Below are 14234 nucleotides of genomic sequence, written 5' to 3'. Positions count from 1 at the left end.
GACAGTCCCCCCCTGGAGACACTCAGGGATAAGTGTCTTGCTCAGGGACACATTGGTAGTATGTGGGATTTGAATCTGGGTCTTCTGGTTCATAGGTGAGTGTGTTACCCGCTAGGCTACTACCACCCTGACACACACCAGCAGGACTTGATTCAGTGCGTACCAGATAAACTCTGTTATGTTTCCCCTACATTGGTGTTCACCGTCCCTCCCCACACCTGAGCAAAAAAAAGGTGTGATACTGTGCAACGGTTTGTTGTACTATAAAATACATATAGAATGAGGTGGGACCATTTTTACCACAAGATTAAACAATAATGAGGACAGAGTGGGTGGGTGGGTGGGTGGGTGTGCATTGATCTCATGTTATTACTGCATAATAACATTTGATACTGTAGTAATACAAAATGGTGCATGTACTAAGTAATTGAACGTTGCTGGGTTTTAAGCCAATACATCGATTCCTTGTGAGAAGAATATTGCTAAGATGCTACGATTGCAGAGACACTTTTCTCGCACAAAATTTTGATAAACCTTTTGGGCAACATTCTTCAGGCTCTATGACAACAACATGATTTTGTCCATGTTGCTTATGTCTAAATATAATGACTTAACCTGATCTGGACTTTTCACATGGCCTTTCCAACTTTTTTCCCCATCTGACAGATTGTTTCATAATTGGTACAAGAATAGCTTGGTAAAGTAAAAAACAGTGATTGGTGGCATGAGGTCAGATATTATATATATTGTATTCAAGCATGGAAGCATGAAAGCTGATGACATTCTGACATCAGTTTGTAATCTTGTGATACCTGTTATCAAGACCTGAGGATCTGATATCACATTTAGTTTGTTGTCAGGCTGCCAACAATATGCTTCTTTGGGTCAACAGTTACAATTACAGGAAATTATCCTAAATGTTAAGTTAATAAACAGTAGGCTCTCAGAATCATACCTGGTTAGGCTCCATATTAACATTACATGAATGGAATATCTCTGTTGATAGCCTTGTATGGACCTAAGCAATTTTTTAGTTGTTAAAAAAATGCACCAACATGACTTCTCACCACTAACACATACGGCTTCATTTTGAAATGCTGTGAGGAGAAATGCTTTTCCCGCAATACTGATCAATCCAAGAAGCTTCCTGAAACCAAACAATTCCCACCACACACATTACACTGAACAGCACTTTACTACAATTTACATTGGATTAAAATCCTCTTCTCACCTCTCTCCACTGGCTCGCATTGAGTTTAAATCCTTGATGCGGCCTATAGGGCTGTAAATGGAAGTGCACCCTCTTATACACTACTAGCTAGCTCCACTCAAATGAAACGATACTGAAAATTCACTCTTCACGGGTCTCCGATCCCAATCGACTCTGTTCTCCTTTGTTGTCCCTGGCTGGTGGAACAACTTGCCCTGCTCCATTCGACTAGCCGAGACTACCAGCACCTTTAAGAAGCAGTTGAGAACTCACTTGTTCAAACGCACGCACATGCACACACACTCACAAAATAATTGTTTTTTTTGTCTAGCACTTAACAGTTTCTTACCAAATTAGGCCTTATCTGGACTCTAAGTTTTTTTTTTACTCAAAATCAATAGAAACTGAACAAGAATTGCTGGTGTCATCCTCTTGTAAGTTGCTTTGGATAAAAGCTTCTGCCAAGTAAAGTAAAGTAAAGATTAATTCCAGGAGCAGCTCCATTGTGATGCCCTGGCATTCCTTGACCATCAGAGGGCGCCACTGGTTCATGGTTATGACTAGCCTCTTTATATGTGTCTGTATTTCCTGTACAGTCTGCACTGAGTTTACTGGCTGCCTTCTTCTCTGGTCACACCCGTGTTGTGTTAAAGACTGCATGTCACTCATATCTGCATTCGTTTCATCATTCTATGATGATCAGTGGACCTGTTGATGTATTAATTAATTCCATTCTGGTTAATCAAGTTGGTTACCCACAATTCAACAGCACTGAAGTGAACTTCACATTCTCTATATGGATGGTTTTCCTTAGTCATTGTGTAAAGTGTACTGTTACGTCTACCATTTATGCTTGTTTCTTGTGTTTAAGATTATTTGTCTATGACCTGGACATGAATGAAGGTTGGTTTTATCATTTTTTCTACTACGGGAAATATTTTAAAGTCAATGGGATCAAGTGTTGCAGGCCTTCCCAATTCTCTCACTACTAATTCCTGGCCATTTTAAAGAAGTGGAACAAGTTTGCGATAATAAAAGAGAACGCTGATGTCATCGTGTTATAGATTTTAAAAAAGGATGAAGCAGCAAATGACAACAAATCTCAGCCCTGTGACTCTTAAAAAGCTCTCAACCACTCACATACTTCATGTCTTACAACAGCATGGCTTCTTAATAGAGGAGTCCGTGTGCTGAACTGGCCTGCCTGCAGTCCAGACCTTTTGCTGAAGGAAACGTTTGGTGCGTGGTGAAATGAAGGATAAGACCCAGCACTGCCGAGCCACTGCAATCCTACATCTGGCAAGAATGAGACAAGATTCCTTTTTCCAGCAAACTCCATATGACCGGTTTCCTCAGTTCACACATGTGTACAGGCTGTGGTGGTGAACAAGGCTCGGTCACAACACATTATGTAATACTCCAACTACTCCACTAGTTGTCTGGAGTTTTGTGTGTTTCCCTTTATTTTTTGCATGGTTTGCTCCAGATTCACTGGTTTCCTCCCGCAGTCTAAGAACATGCAGGTTTGGTGGATGTTTACCTCTTAACTGTAGGTTAGTTTCCTTTCTACTGTCCTCTGTTATTAGGTAATTTGATATAAAATCTGGACAACCAAAACCCAAATCTAAAGCCCTTGTGGTGTAGTCAGGCCAAATTATCAGGTTCAAGGATTAGTGATCCAAAACATGTATTATTTATTTGGTCAGATCCAGTTAAGCATTTAAGGCACCAGGTAATGACCAGGTAGAACAAGGTTGAGTGTATTTTTTTTTGTAATAAACTAGCAACATTTGCAATATTTCACAACCCCATATATTGGGTAGCATTTTCTTGCATTCATTTATCTATCAATGTTCTATCATTCACAATTTCTTACAATCTTCTCTCTTCAGGACACTTGAAACCTTGATTCTGTGTGACAGTAAGGAGAAGTCTGAATGTTAGTAGATTAGTTTCAGTTTAATACAGGCTTAAAGTTGAATCAAAACCCACTTGAAGTAAAGTAATGATGTGTGTGTAGGACACTCACACTCCACTGCTCTTTCTTTCATCCAGGATACACCTGCTGTTCTCTGGTCAGTATTTATAGCTTCATGTAAATGTGGAGCTTCATATATTTGCTTTCAATTCTTACAGGGACTGAATGTTGTCTATATCTGTGTGATTCAGTGAGATTTTTATAATTTATTAGTGCTCAGCAGTTTAAATCATGATCAGTGATTGGCTGTTTCAAAAGCCACGCCCTCTTCACACCCAGACTGACTCCTTATTTGAGACCCTGCAGTGTCTCCTGTCCTCACTCCAAGCTGCTCAGCTGGAACTTAAGAGGGACTCCACCACACACTGCGACATGCTGGGGATCCTCTGCCTCCTTATCACTACTCTGGCAGGTAAGGGACGTCTGGACATGGTTTTATATTGAATGTGTGAGATCTGCCTGTTATACGCTTCATCTTGTTCTTTCCCAGGTATCAGTGGTGTTATTGTGGTGACACAGAGTCCTCCTGATCTCACCAAGAGTAAAGGACAAATGGTCACTATGGACTGTAATCTGGGGACAGTAACTAATTCAGCTGCTTTGTGGTATAAACAAGTTCCTGGAGGAATTCCTCAGTTTGTGCTTTTCTTTCACCACTCTCATAGCGCTCCAACTTATGGTTCTGGTTTCTCATCTCCTAAATTCACCTCTAAACACACATCAAAGTCAGATTACAGTCTGATAATTAATGATGTGGAGGTGGGAGACTCTGCTGTGTATTACTGTAAGACATGGGACGACTCTGTTAAGGAGTACGTATCACAGTGACTGACACCATGACAAAAACCTCCTCACTGCTCACATTCACTTCTGCTTTCAGAAGACAAGAGAAGATGCAGAAACCTTCAACGTGTAGTCAGTGTGTACATTATGTACTCAGAGAAACAAGGTCACTTTATTTAATGTCATTAAAGGCATAATAGAAGCCACTCAAAGAAGACACACAAAGTAATTGATTTAATAGAATCTTTCTTAAACAGAATATCTCAGAGGCATAGCGGTTAAGGAAGCGGCCCCATAATCATAAGGTTGCCGGTTCAAATCCTGATCCGCCAAGGTGACACTGACCTGCCATGCCTGCATGGTCGTGACAGGCAGGGCATATAAAAGGCAAGAAAACTAAAAAGAACATGGCAACCTGACTTGTTGTACGAGCCAATTATTGGTTAATGCATTTGGGGTGATTATTTGTATTAAAAGGGGTCAAAATTATAAAAAAAAATGATCATTTGTGGGAAGTTGGGTGTCACTTGTCCTTCTCCCTGGCTTTCATGTATGTTTATGAGACCACCTGAACCAGGGTGTGAAGGACTTTGAAACTGCCTGGGTACAGTTGAAAGAACCGCATTGTAAATGGATGATAAGTTACGTCTCTCTGTTTAATAGGGTTGTTCGATCTTGCAGTAAACTGCTTCTCTCAGCTTTAGAAATCTCACCAGTTTTACAATTAATTCTGTACAAAATGCTTTCTTTTATTAATTCACTCCCACAAACTCTCACGTGATCACGTTCACATGACCAGTAGAACACGGTATTGAAGCTGATGGGTGATAGCTGTCATTTGCTCAGTCATTGTGTTGTTCTCCAGAACTTCAAAACCCAGTAGGCTCGATCCTCGTCTTGTCCTTAACCTCCTTCTCTGGTGGGGGTTGCAGCTTCGGTTGACTCGCACTTGCAGAATAAACTAGTGGAGATTTACTCACGTTTCTCATCTCCTCCCACACAAACTCTTTCTATTTTGTCTACCTGCGCTGTGTGTGTGTGTCAGGATTGACTGCAGCTGGGCTCACCACCGGTGGCCAATCCTGACGGTGCATAAAGACCACAGAATTCCGCCCCTTCGGAAGGGACGACATTTTCGTGGACTCTACACAAACTAGACTTTATGTGTTATGTTGTGATTTCTGGCAATCGCCACACGCCTGCGGGTTTGTTTAAGTTTATTCCCCTTTATTTCCCGTTTTGGCCACCGCGCCGCTGTTTATTTGTATTTATTGTTTATTTGTTAATAAAACCCATTCCCAGCATGTCAAACCTCTGCGCTTCCTTTCCCCGTAAGTCCGTAGACGTCACAGTGTGATACAAACTGCAGAAACAAATCACAATCACCTCATTGGCTGTTTGTAAAGCTCCTCCCCACTACATCCTGGTTCCTTATTTGAGACCCTGCAGTGTCTCCTCTCCTCACTCCAAGCTGCTCATCTCTCAGCTGCATCTTAAGAAGGTCTCACACCACACGCTGCAACATGCTGGGGATCCTCTGCACCCTCATCACTGCTCTGGCATGTAAGGAGATCAGTGTATTTTTATTTCATTATTTTTTGTACAGATCTACATGTTATAAATACGGTGGCCCTGAAGTGCAAACCACAACGACAAAAGAAGAATCACAATTACATTAAGAAACCGGAAAGGGTAGGTACCAGTGCTGTTCCACGAAGCGAACTCGGAAAATCGAGGCTCATTTGAAAATGCACACCGTTGTCAAAATGACTGCTCAAGACCTTTCTAGTAGTGAAGGTTTGGGGGCAGTTCTAGTGTTAAACAAACCTCACAGCTAGGGTGCCACGAACCAGGCTTGTCCACAAGCATATTGCATAGTGAATAAGCTGAATGACTGCAGGTTAGCTTGTTCCTTTATTGAGCCGTGATTTTCAGAGTGAGCCTGGCTTTTGGGATTAGTTTTTTAAGTGCACTGCAACAGCATTCCAGTGTGCTGACCCCACTCCTATGCTTCTCTGCCAAGGCCCTGACTGCTTCAGAACTGGAGAGCATGTTCAGACCAGATCTCAGCCCAGCAGGAAGCAACAGGCGGCATAAGGAGGTCCTAACACTTGGCTTTTGGGCAGATAGTCTCCTTGATTCTGAAGGCTTGAATGGATACCTTTTTGTTTATAGTTTTATGAAAGGAGAGGTAAGGAAATTAATTTTCTGTAATGTACTACAGTGTTTACTTTCTTCTTTCAGAGAAGGCAACAGCAGTGTGTCTGGAAGATTTGATGTTTGCCACAGGGCTGACGGCAGTTCCACCGGCAGGAATGACACCACCACCATGCATCCAGTTTTTAAGTTATTCACCTTTTCCAGTTGCAAACACACGTGCAAATACTCTGAAGCTACCCATCTGTGACGCATACAGCATCTTTAAGGCCAACATGGACTTTGGAATTCAAAATGCTCCAGGATTGGGATGTTCTTAAATCACCAAGGTCATGTTACAGTCACTATGTTACCCTGTGAAGTTCAGCTGCCCTTGGCACACTACTTAACACATTCATGTGACAAGCAACTTCCATCTTGTTAAACACTTGTTTTATTCTGAATATTGTGTATGTTGGAAAAGTAACAAATGCTGGACACTATTTATAAATGGTTTTATTAAAGAAAATTTTAAATGTTTCCTTGTGGATAAATGTTAATATTTAAATCCATACCATGTGCTGTATATTATGAACAATATTATATTCAATTTAGCAAGACTGAAAGTAACCACTACATACATTAAAAACTGAAGGAAAAACAGAAGGGCTGGAGCACTCCATTGAGTCCAAAGGTTCTATTAGGTGCAAAAAAGGAAAGGCACTAAAGTGTCAACACAGTGTATGTCTTCGTCAGAGTAACTCTGACCCTTCTGTTTTTCATTATGGCTGTCCATCAGCTGTATAGCAACTCGTGAGTGGATGACGCGTGGAGTGCCTTATTACACATTCAAAACTGAAGTTCAGTTGTGTCTAAAACCCAGCTATGTCCTTCAGGGCTAAATACAGTTCTGTGGCTGATTCCCAGTCTTGTGGCTGCTATAGTGTGTTTTGTTGTAGAGCCTGTTGTAAATATTCCTCAATGTTTGGATCACCATACAATCCAACCGGTAGCCTCTCCTCAGGAAACGCATCCAGTTCCCTCTCCTCAACAGCAAATCCACAGTCTCTTGGACCATATCTGCAAAATGAAAATAGAACAGTGACAATATGGAACTATATAAATCAACGCATGCAGTGACAGGTTATAAACTGCTCTATCATACTTATGTATAAAATTATGAATATATATTAACCAACTTAAGCAATAAGATAATTTGCATTTAGTTTAATGCAAAAGCTTAATTAATTTTGTTAAGAACTCAAATACCTGTGAGGCAAGAGATAGAGTTCGTTTGGAATCCCCCCTGGACACGATGCAAGTCTGCTTGGCCAGATCCTGTGTTTGTTCCAGAGGTCTTTGCATTCATCCAGGTCTGTCTGTAGAACCCTGCTGAAGCAGAATCTCAGCAAGTATTGGTGTTCGTGGCTTCCATTGAAGTTTCCAGAGTCTCTTAGGTCTCCAAACAAGTCCATCCAAAACTGAGACCTGGGTATATAATTAGTAATATTTAAGTATCAATTTAGCTTTGTTCTTGGTCATTTTATAGTGTTTGAAAAAAATATCCCGTTACATTTTGGTCTAATTTAAAACATGCCACAAATGGATGTCAAACAAAGTAATGCATATTAGTTTTCCATAAATATTGTAGCGACCCTCTGGTCTGCTATGGTCTGGAAAAAGCTAATGCTAGGCTAATACAACCATAAAAACAAACCTTTTATCATGCTTATTAACTTACTCGATGGGAGTGAAGTGCCTCCGATGCTAGATGCGTCATAAAGCCTTTTGCCACAGCCGCTGCAAAAGTTCGGTGATTCCTCCACCAACTTTTTTCCCACAGTCTGAACAAAACATTCCGCCGTTCAAACGAAATGCGCTACAGGCAGAGGAACGTCCGGTTCCAAAGACGAAAGACTGTCGTCCAATCAGCGATGTCTCCCGTTGCTGACTGGTACCTACCCTTTCCGGTTTCTTAATGTAATTGTGATTCTCAATTTGTCGTTGTGATTCTTATTTTGTCGCTGTGATTCTTCTTTTGTTGTTGTGGTTTGCACTTCAGGGCCACCGTATATAAAACATATTTTGTCACAGATTTACAGTTTTTTTTCTTAAACAGAAGTAGCCTAAAATCAAGACTTGCTGTGTTAAATCATTTAAACAAGTATACATTACATGTAATAGTATATGAATACTATACTCCACAAAAATATAACATGTTTTGTATGTTGAGATTAATTTTAATCTTTATGTCTTGTTATAACCCACAGACGCCAGTGGTCAGAAAGTTTTAACTCAGGAACCAGAAGTTTCTTTGAAGATTGGTGCTGTTCTATCATTCTCACAGTTCACCTGATCTTTATGGAACTGGCTTTTCATCCAGTCGCTTCACATCTAAAGCTTCATCAAGTACAGACTACCAGTTAATAATCAGTAATGTGGAGGTGGGAGACTCTGCTGTGTATTACTGTGGAACATGGGACAACTCTGCTAGTGCTGCTGTATCACAGTGATTGACAGCATGACAAAAACCTCCTGACTGCAGAGCCAGCAGCTCTGTACAGTTCAGCTTCTGCAAGATGTTCATGTGATTCAGTCCACCAGTAAATGTTCTGAACAATCAAGTAGAAAAGAGAATTGATGCTTTAAAAGGATGAGCTGATGCTCTAGCTGGAGACGATCTGATTCCTCCACCATAGCAGCATCCTGCTGTTTTTTAGTTCTACACCTTCATCATCGTCTCTCACTAGTCCTGTATGAAGAAGGATGAGTGTTCAGGAAAATGATGCTTGAGTTGTGATGAGAAGAATTAGAAGAGAAAGTGACTGGCTGGAGGGAACTGGAGGCTTCAGCTTCTTCCTCTCAGTTCTGAACGTGAGGAGGTTTTTGTACGGGTGGAGATATGAAATGAATCACTGTGGTATTCGGCAAAGGAACCAAGCTGTTTGTCACGGGTAAGTCCACTTTCCATCTCATCCCTTTCATTTCAGTTCTCACTTTATACTGTAAATTCAACTTTTGAACATACTTGGTCTGTTATTAAAATCTGAATTCATTCTGAAATGTTTAAATATATGAAAAACAGTCAAAAGGCAGAAAAGAGCAGCAATTACTGTTAAAGACTAAAAAGAATAAAAATTTAAGCATTACATTATATATATAATGTTTTACTTAAATTACTGTGAAATTAAATTACTGCTTAATTAAATTTCTGATGGTTTTTACACTTATTGAACTGTGAAATGCTTCAACAATAATGAACTATTTTATTTAAATTTTTATTAAGGTTCAAATTTGTCACTTTTTAAAAAATTGTTGTCTTTACTCTTCATACTCTTCATGTCTGCTGCTGGGACAAGTGCCTCTAAGAAGATGAAGAAATCTGACTGCAGCACCTAATTTCACCGTTTTATTCTCTCAGTTGCTGCTGCTGCAGTAAAGTTTTGTTGATTTGCTCTTGTCTCCTATTGAGTGTTTTTTCCTGTTCATGTTCTGCTGCAATTAAAGTCTTTTGATTGTTACGTCCTTTAGGCTGTAGAATGGCTTGGGGTGCTCTGTTTTGTGCGTGTTCTCTTTTAGGCTGTCTGCTGGGGGAGGAGATTTGTATTTATAGCTCCACCCACCAATTCCCTCGTCAACTGGCAGCCAATCAGCGCACAGGACAGAGAACTACTTAAGGTCCCTTCCAGCCACCATTCAGGGCTTATTGTTGTGGACCCGGAGGAGGAAGAAGCGAGAGGAGAGTTTTGGAGTTTGGATTGTGTTAGAGTTAGATAAGAGTTGTTCTTGTGTTAGTGATTAGTGTGGTTAGTTGTGGCTTTGTGTAGTTGTTTTGTCTCTCCTTTCATGGTGTGTTGTCCTCCTGTGAATTGTGTTGTTGTTGTATTTAGCACTTTTGGTTTGGTTTGTTTTTCACCGCTGCAGTTTTCTAATAAAGCTCTTATTCAAATGCCATTTCCTTTAATCACTTGATGTGATGGTTTAAGACACCTAAAATCACTAAATAGAATACTGTTAAAATCCATCAGTCATGTATTTAAGACTTCAGAGCAGATACTTAAATTCAAATAATATTGATATCTTGAATTGAACCCATTAAACATTCAATGGACCACCAATGTCACACCTTCCATTCCATTTATCTTATTTTCTGTTGTTAATTGATAATAAAAGTAATAGCAGGATACACCTGCTGTTCTCTGGTCAGTATTTATAGCTCTATGTAAATTTGCAGCTTCATTTTTTTTGCTTTCAGTTCTTACAGGAACAAATGTATGACTGTACGACTGTTGCAGCTGGTGGATCTTGGTCTGTGTCTGACTGGGACAAACTGGTCTCTTAAATGTCCCCAAAGCAAAAGCCACGCCCTCTTAACGCACAGACACCTTATTTGAGACCCTGCAGTGTCTCCTCAGCTCACTGCTCATCTCTCAGCTGGATCTTAAGAGGGACTCCACCACACACTGCGACATGCTGGGGATCCTCTGCACCCTCATCACTGCTCTGGCAGGTAAGGGACGACTGGACATGGTTTTATATTGGATGTGTGAGATCTGCCTGTTATACACTTCGTCTTGTTCTTTCCCAGGTATCAGTGGTGTTATTGTGGTGACACAGAGTCCTCCTGATCTCACCAAGAGTAAAGGACAAATGGTCACTATGGACTGTAATCTGGGGACAGTAACTGATTCAGCTGCTTGGTGGTATAAACAAGTTCCTGGAGGAATTCCTCAGTTTGTGCTTTTCTTTTATCACCCTAATAGCGCTCCAACTTATGGTTCTGGTTTCTCATCTCCTAAATTCACCTCTAAACACACATCAAAGTCAGATTACAGTCTGATAATTAATGATGTGGAGGTGGGAGACTCTGCTGTGTATTACTGTAGTACATGGGACAGCTCTGCTAAAGAGTGGGTATCACAGTGACTGACACCATGACAAAAACCTCCTCATTGCTCACATTCACTTCTGCTTTCAGAAGACAAGAGAAGATGCAGAAACCTTCAACGTGTAGTCAGTGTGTACATTAGGTACTGAGAGAAACAAGGTCACTTTATTTAATGTCATTAAAGGCATAATAGAAGCTATTCAAAGAAGTCACACAAATTAATTAATTTGATAAAATCTTTCTTAAACAGACTATCTCAATGGTGGCCTAGCGGTTAAGGAAGCGGCCCGTAATCAGAAGGTTGCCGGTTCAAATCCCGATCCGCCAAGGTGACACTGACGTGCCACTGAGCAAAGTACTGTCCCCACACACTGCCCCCCGGGCGCCTGTCATGGCTGCCAATGCTCACTGAGGGTGCTGGTTAAAAGCAGAGGACACATTTCTATCTAAAGGGCCTTTGTGATTGACAGCATGCTGGTTATATAAGCCATTCGGGATGGTACAAAATCATTCTTTGAATAAAAAAATAGTAGTTGGTGGTCACCTGTGGGTTGTCCTTCTCCCTGGCTTTCATGTTTGTTGATGAGACCACCTAATCCAGGGTGTGAACGACTTTGAAACCACCTGGGTACAGTTCAAAGAACCGCATTGTAAATGTGTGATAAGTTATGTCCCTCTGTTTCATGAGGGTTGTTCAATCTTGCAGTAAACTGCTTCTCTCACACCTCGTTTGAACCACTCAGCTTCAGAAAACTCCCCTGTTTTAGAATGATTTCTGTACAAAATGCTTTCTTTTATTAATTCACTCCCACAAACTCTCACTTGATCACGTTCACATGACCAGGAGAACACGGTATTGAAGCTGTTGAGCGATAGCTGTCATTTGCTCAGTCATTGTGTTGTTCTCCAGAACTTCAAAACCCAGAAGGCTCGATCCTCGTCTTGTCCTTAACCTCCTTCACCGGTGGGGGTTGCAGCTTCGGTTGACTCATGTTTGCAAAATAAACTGGTGGAGATTTATTCACCTCTTTGCGCTGTTCATAATTTGGTTTCTCATCTCCTCCCACACAACCTCTTTCTATTTTGTCTACCTGCGCTGTGTGTGATACAACCTGCAGGAACAAATCACAATCACCTCATTGGCTGTTTGTAAAGCTCCTCCCCACTACATCCTGATTGGTTCTTTATTTGAGACCCTGCAGTGTCTCCTCTCCTCACTCCAAGCTGCTCATCTCTCAGCTGCATCTTAAGAAGGTCTCACACCACACGCTGCAACATGCTGGGGATCCTCTGCACCCTCATCACTGCTCTGGCATGTAAGGAGATCTGTGTTTTTTTTATACATTATTTTTTTGTGCAGATCTTTTATATGTTATAAAACATATTTTGTCACAGATTTACTGTTTTTTTTTTAATAGAAGTATCCTAAATCCAATATTTGCTGTGTTAAATCATTTAAACATGTATACATTACATGTAATAATGCATGAATAAAGTCCCTTCCACAAAAATATAACATGTTTTGTATGTTGGGATTCATTTTAATCTTTATGTCTTGTTTTAACCCACAGACGCCAGCGGTCAGAAAGTTTTAACTCAGGAACCAGAAGCTTCTTTGAAGATTGGTGCTGATGTGAAATTTCACTGCAACATTGTAAAAGATGAGGGCAATTATGTTTCTTGGTATAAGCAGGTTCCAGGTGAAGCTCCTCAGTTTGTGTTGAGGTTCTATCATTCTCACAGTTCACCTGATCTTTATGGAACTGGCTTTTCATCCAGTCGCTTCACATCTAAAGCTTCATCAAGTACAGACTACCAGTTGATAATCAGTAATGTGGAGGTGGAAGACTCTGCTGTGTATTACTGTGGAACATGGGACAGCTCTGCTAGTGCTGCTGTATCACAGTGATTGACAGCATGACAAAAACCTCCTGACTGCAGAGCCGGCAGCTCTGTACAGTTCAGCTTCTGCAAGATGTTCATGTGATGCAGGGATCTTCAGTCCACCAGTAAATGTTCTGAACAATCAAGTAGAAAAGAGAATTGATGCTTTTAAATGATGAGCTGATGCTCTAGCTGGAGACGATCTGATTCCTCCACCATAGCAGCATCCTGCTGTTTTCTAGTTTTACACCTTCATCATCGTCTCTCTCTGGTCCTGTATGAAGAAGGATGAGAGTTCAGGCTTTGAAATGATTGTTGAGTTGTGATGAGAAGAATTAGAAGAGAAAGTGACTGGCTGGAGGGAACTGGAGGCTTCAGCTTCTTCCGCTCAGTTCTGAACGTGAGGAGGTTTTTGTACGGGTGGAGATATGAAATGAATCACTGTGGTATTCGGCAAAGGAACCAAGCTGTTTGTCACGGGTAAGTCCACTTTCCATCTCATCCCTTTCATTTCAGATCTCATTTTATACTTAAAGTTACATTTTAGAATAATATTGGGTCCATTGTTAATATATTAATTAATTCTCAAATGTTTAAATTTGTGGAAACCATTCAGTTGTTGTTACTGTTACAGATAAAAAAAAAACACTTTTATTAAATTATTTAGAAATGATCACAATGTTTTTAATTTTTTTCTTAGCATTTTGAATCTGTCAACACTGAAATACTCCAAAGCTAAATGACTGTTTTATATGAAAAAAAAATTGGTTACACTTTCTTTCATTGAAGTAATAGATTTATGGTTAGATTTTAAGTATTAAACGTTTCTTCATGGTAACTCTCTGTGGTGTAAAATGCTGTTGAATCTTGTTTCTGAGCTCATTTCTCTCTCTTTGTTCAGACTCCACACTTCCTGCTCCTGCTGTGACTCTCTTCCCTCCATCCAGTGAGGATCTCCAGTCACTCCAAGTCACTCTGGTGTGTTTGGTTCAGGACGTGTCCGTGGGCTTCGCCGATGTCCGCTGGACCGTCGGTGGGAGTCCAGTCACCAGTGGGGTCTTCACTGGTCCTGCTGAGCAGCAGCCCAACAAAAAGTTCAGAATGAGCAGCTATTTGACCACACAGACGTCTGAGTGGAGCAGCGACAAGGAGTTTTCATGTGAAGTGTCTGCTGCTGGGACAAGTGCCTCTAAGAAGATGAAGAAATCTGACTGCAGCACCTAATTTCACCGTTTTATTCTCTCAGTTGCTGCTGCTGCAGTAAAGTTTTGTTGATTTGCTCTTGTCTCCTATTGAGTGTTTGTCGCTGTTCGTGTTCTGTTGAACATGTTGCTTTGTTTCAATTAAAGTTCTTT

At 40.7% G+C, this 14234-nt stretch overlaps 1 protein-coding gene and 2 long non-coding RNA genes across 4 annotated transcripts; 2 read left to right on the top strand and 1 right to left on the bottom strand.

Annotated features, from left to right (window-relative positions):
* Positions 1-3409: 3409 nt before the first annotated feature.
* Positions 3410-14234, top strand: LOC114794359 (immunoglobulin lambda-1 light chain-like). Of its 2 annotated transcripts, none has more exons than XM_028986865.1 (4): positions 3410-3600; positions 3679-4004; positions 9028-9061; positions 13781-14234. In XM_028986865.1, exons 1-4 carry the CDS (start codon positions 3420-3422, stop codon positions 14101-14103), a joined length of 864 nt encoding a protein of 287 aa, XP_028842698.1. In that variant the 5' UTR covers positions 3410-3419; the 3' UTR covers positions 14104-14234. The 2 variants fall into 2 exon arrangements, with proteins under 2 accessions (XP_028842698.1, XP_028842699.1); XM_028986866.1 differs by lacking the exons at positions 3410-3600; positions 3679-4004; positions 9028-9061 and adding exons at positions 11548-12311; positions 12567-12892; positions 13326-13359.
* Positions 5214-6647, top strand: LOC114794373 (uncharacterized). The gene is made up of 2 exons (XR_003750344.1): positions 5214-5663; positions 5995-6647. It is a non-coding gene; the product is annotated as an uncharacterized LOC114794373 (long non-coding RNA).
* Positions 6702-8000, bottom strand: LOC114794372 (uncharacterized). Its single transcript, XR_003750343.1, has 3 exons — positions 7849-8000; positions 7377-7595; positions 6702-7187 (listed from the first exon to the last, which is right to left on the bottom strand). It is a non-coding gene; the product is annotated as an uncharacterized LOC114794372 (long non-coding RNA).

Source organism: Denticeps clupeoides, chromosome 7, assembly GCF_900700375.1.
Source record: "Denticeps clupeoides chromosome 7, fDenClu1.1, whole genome shotgun sequence".
In the NCBI taxonomy this organism is placed as follows: domain Eukaryota; kingdom Metazoa; phylum Chordata; class Actinopteri; order Clupeiformes; family Denticipitidae; genus Denticeps; species Denticeps clupeoides.
Note: the sequence above shows the minus strand (reverse complement) of the source record. Positions and strands in the feature narration are given on the sequence as shown.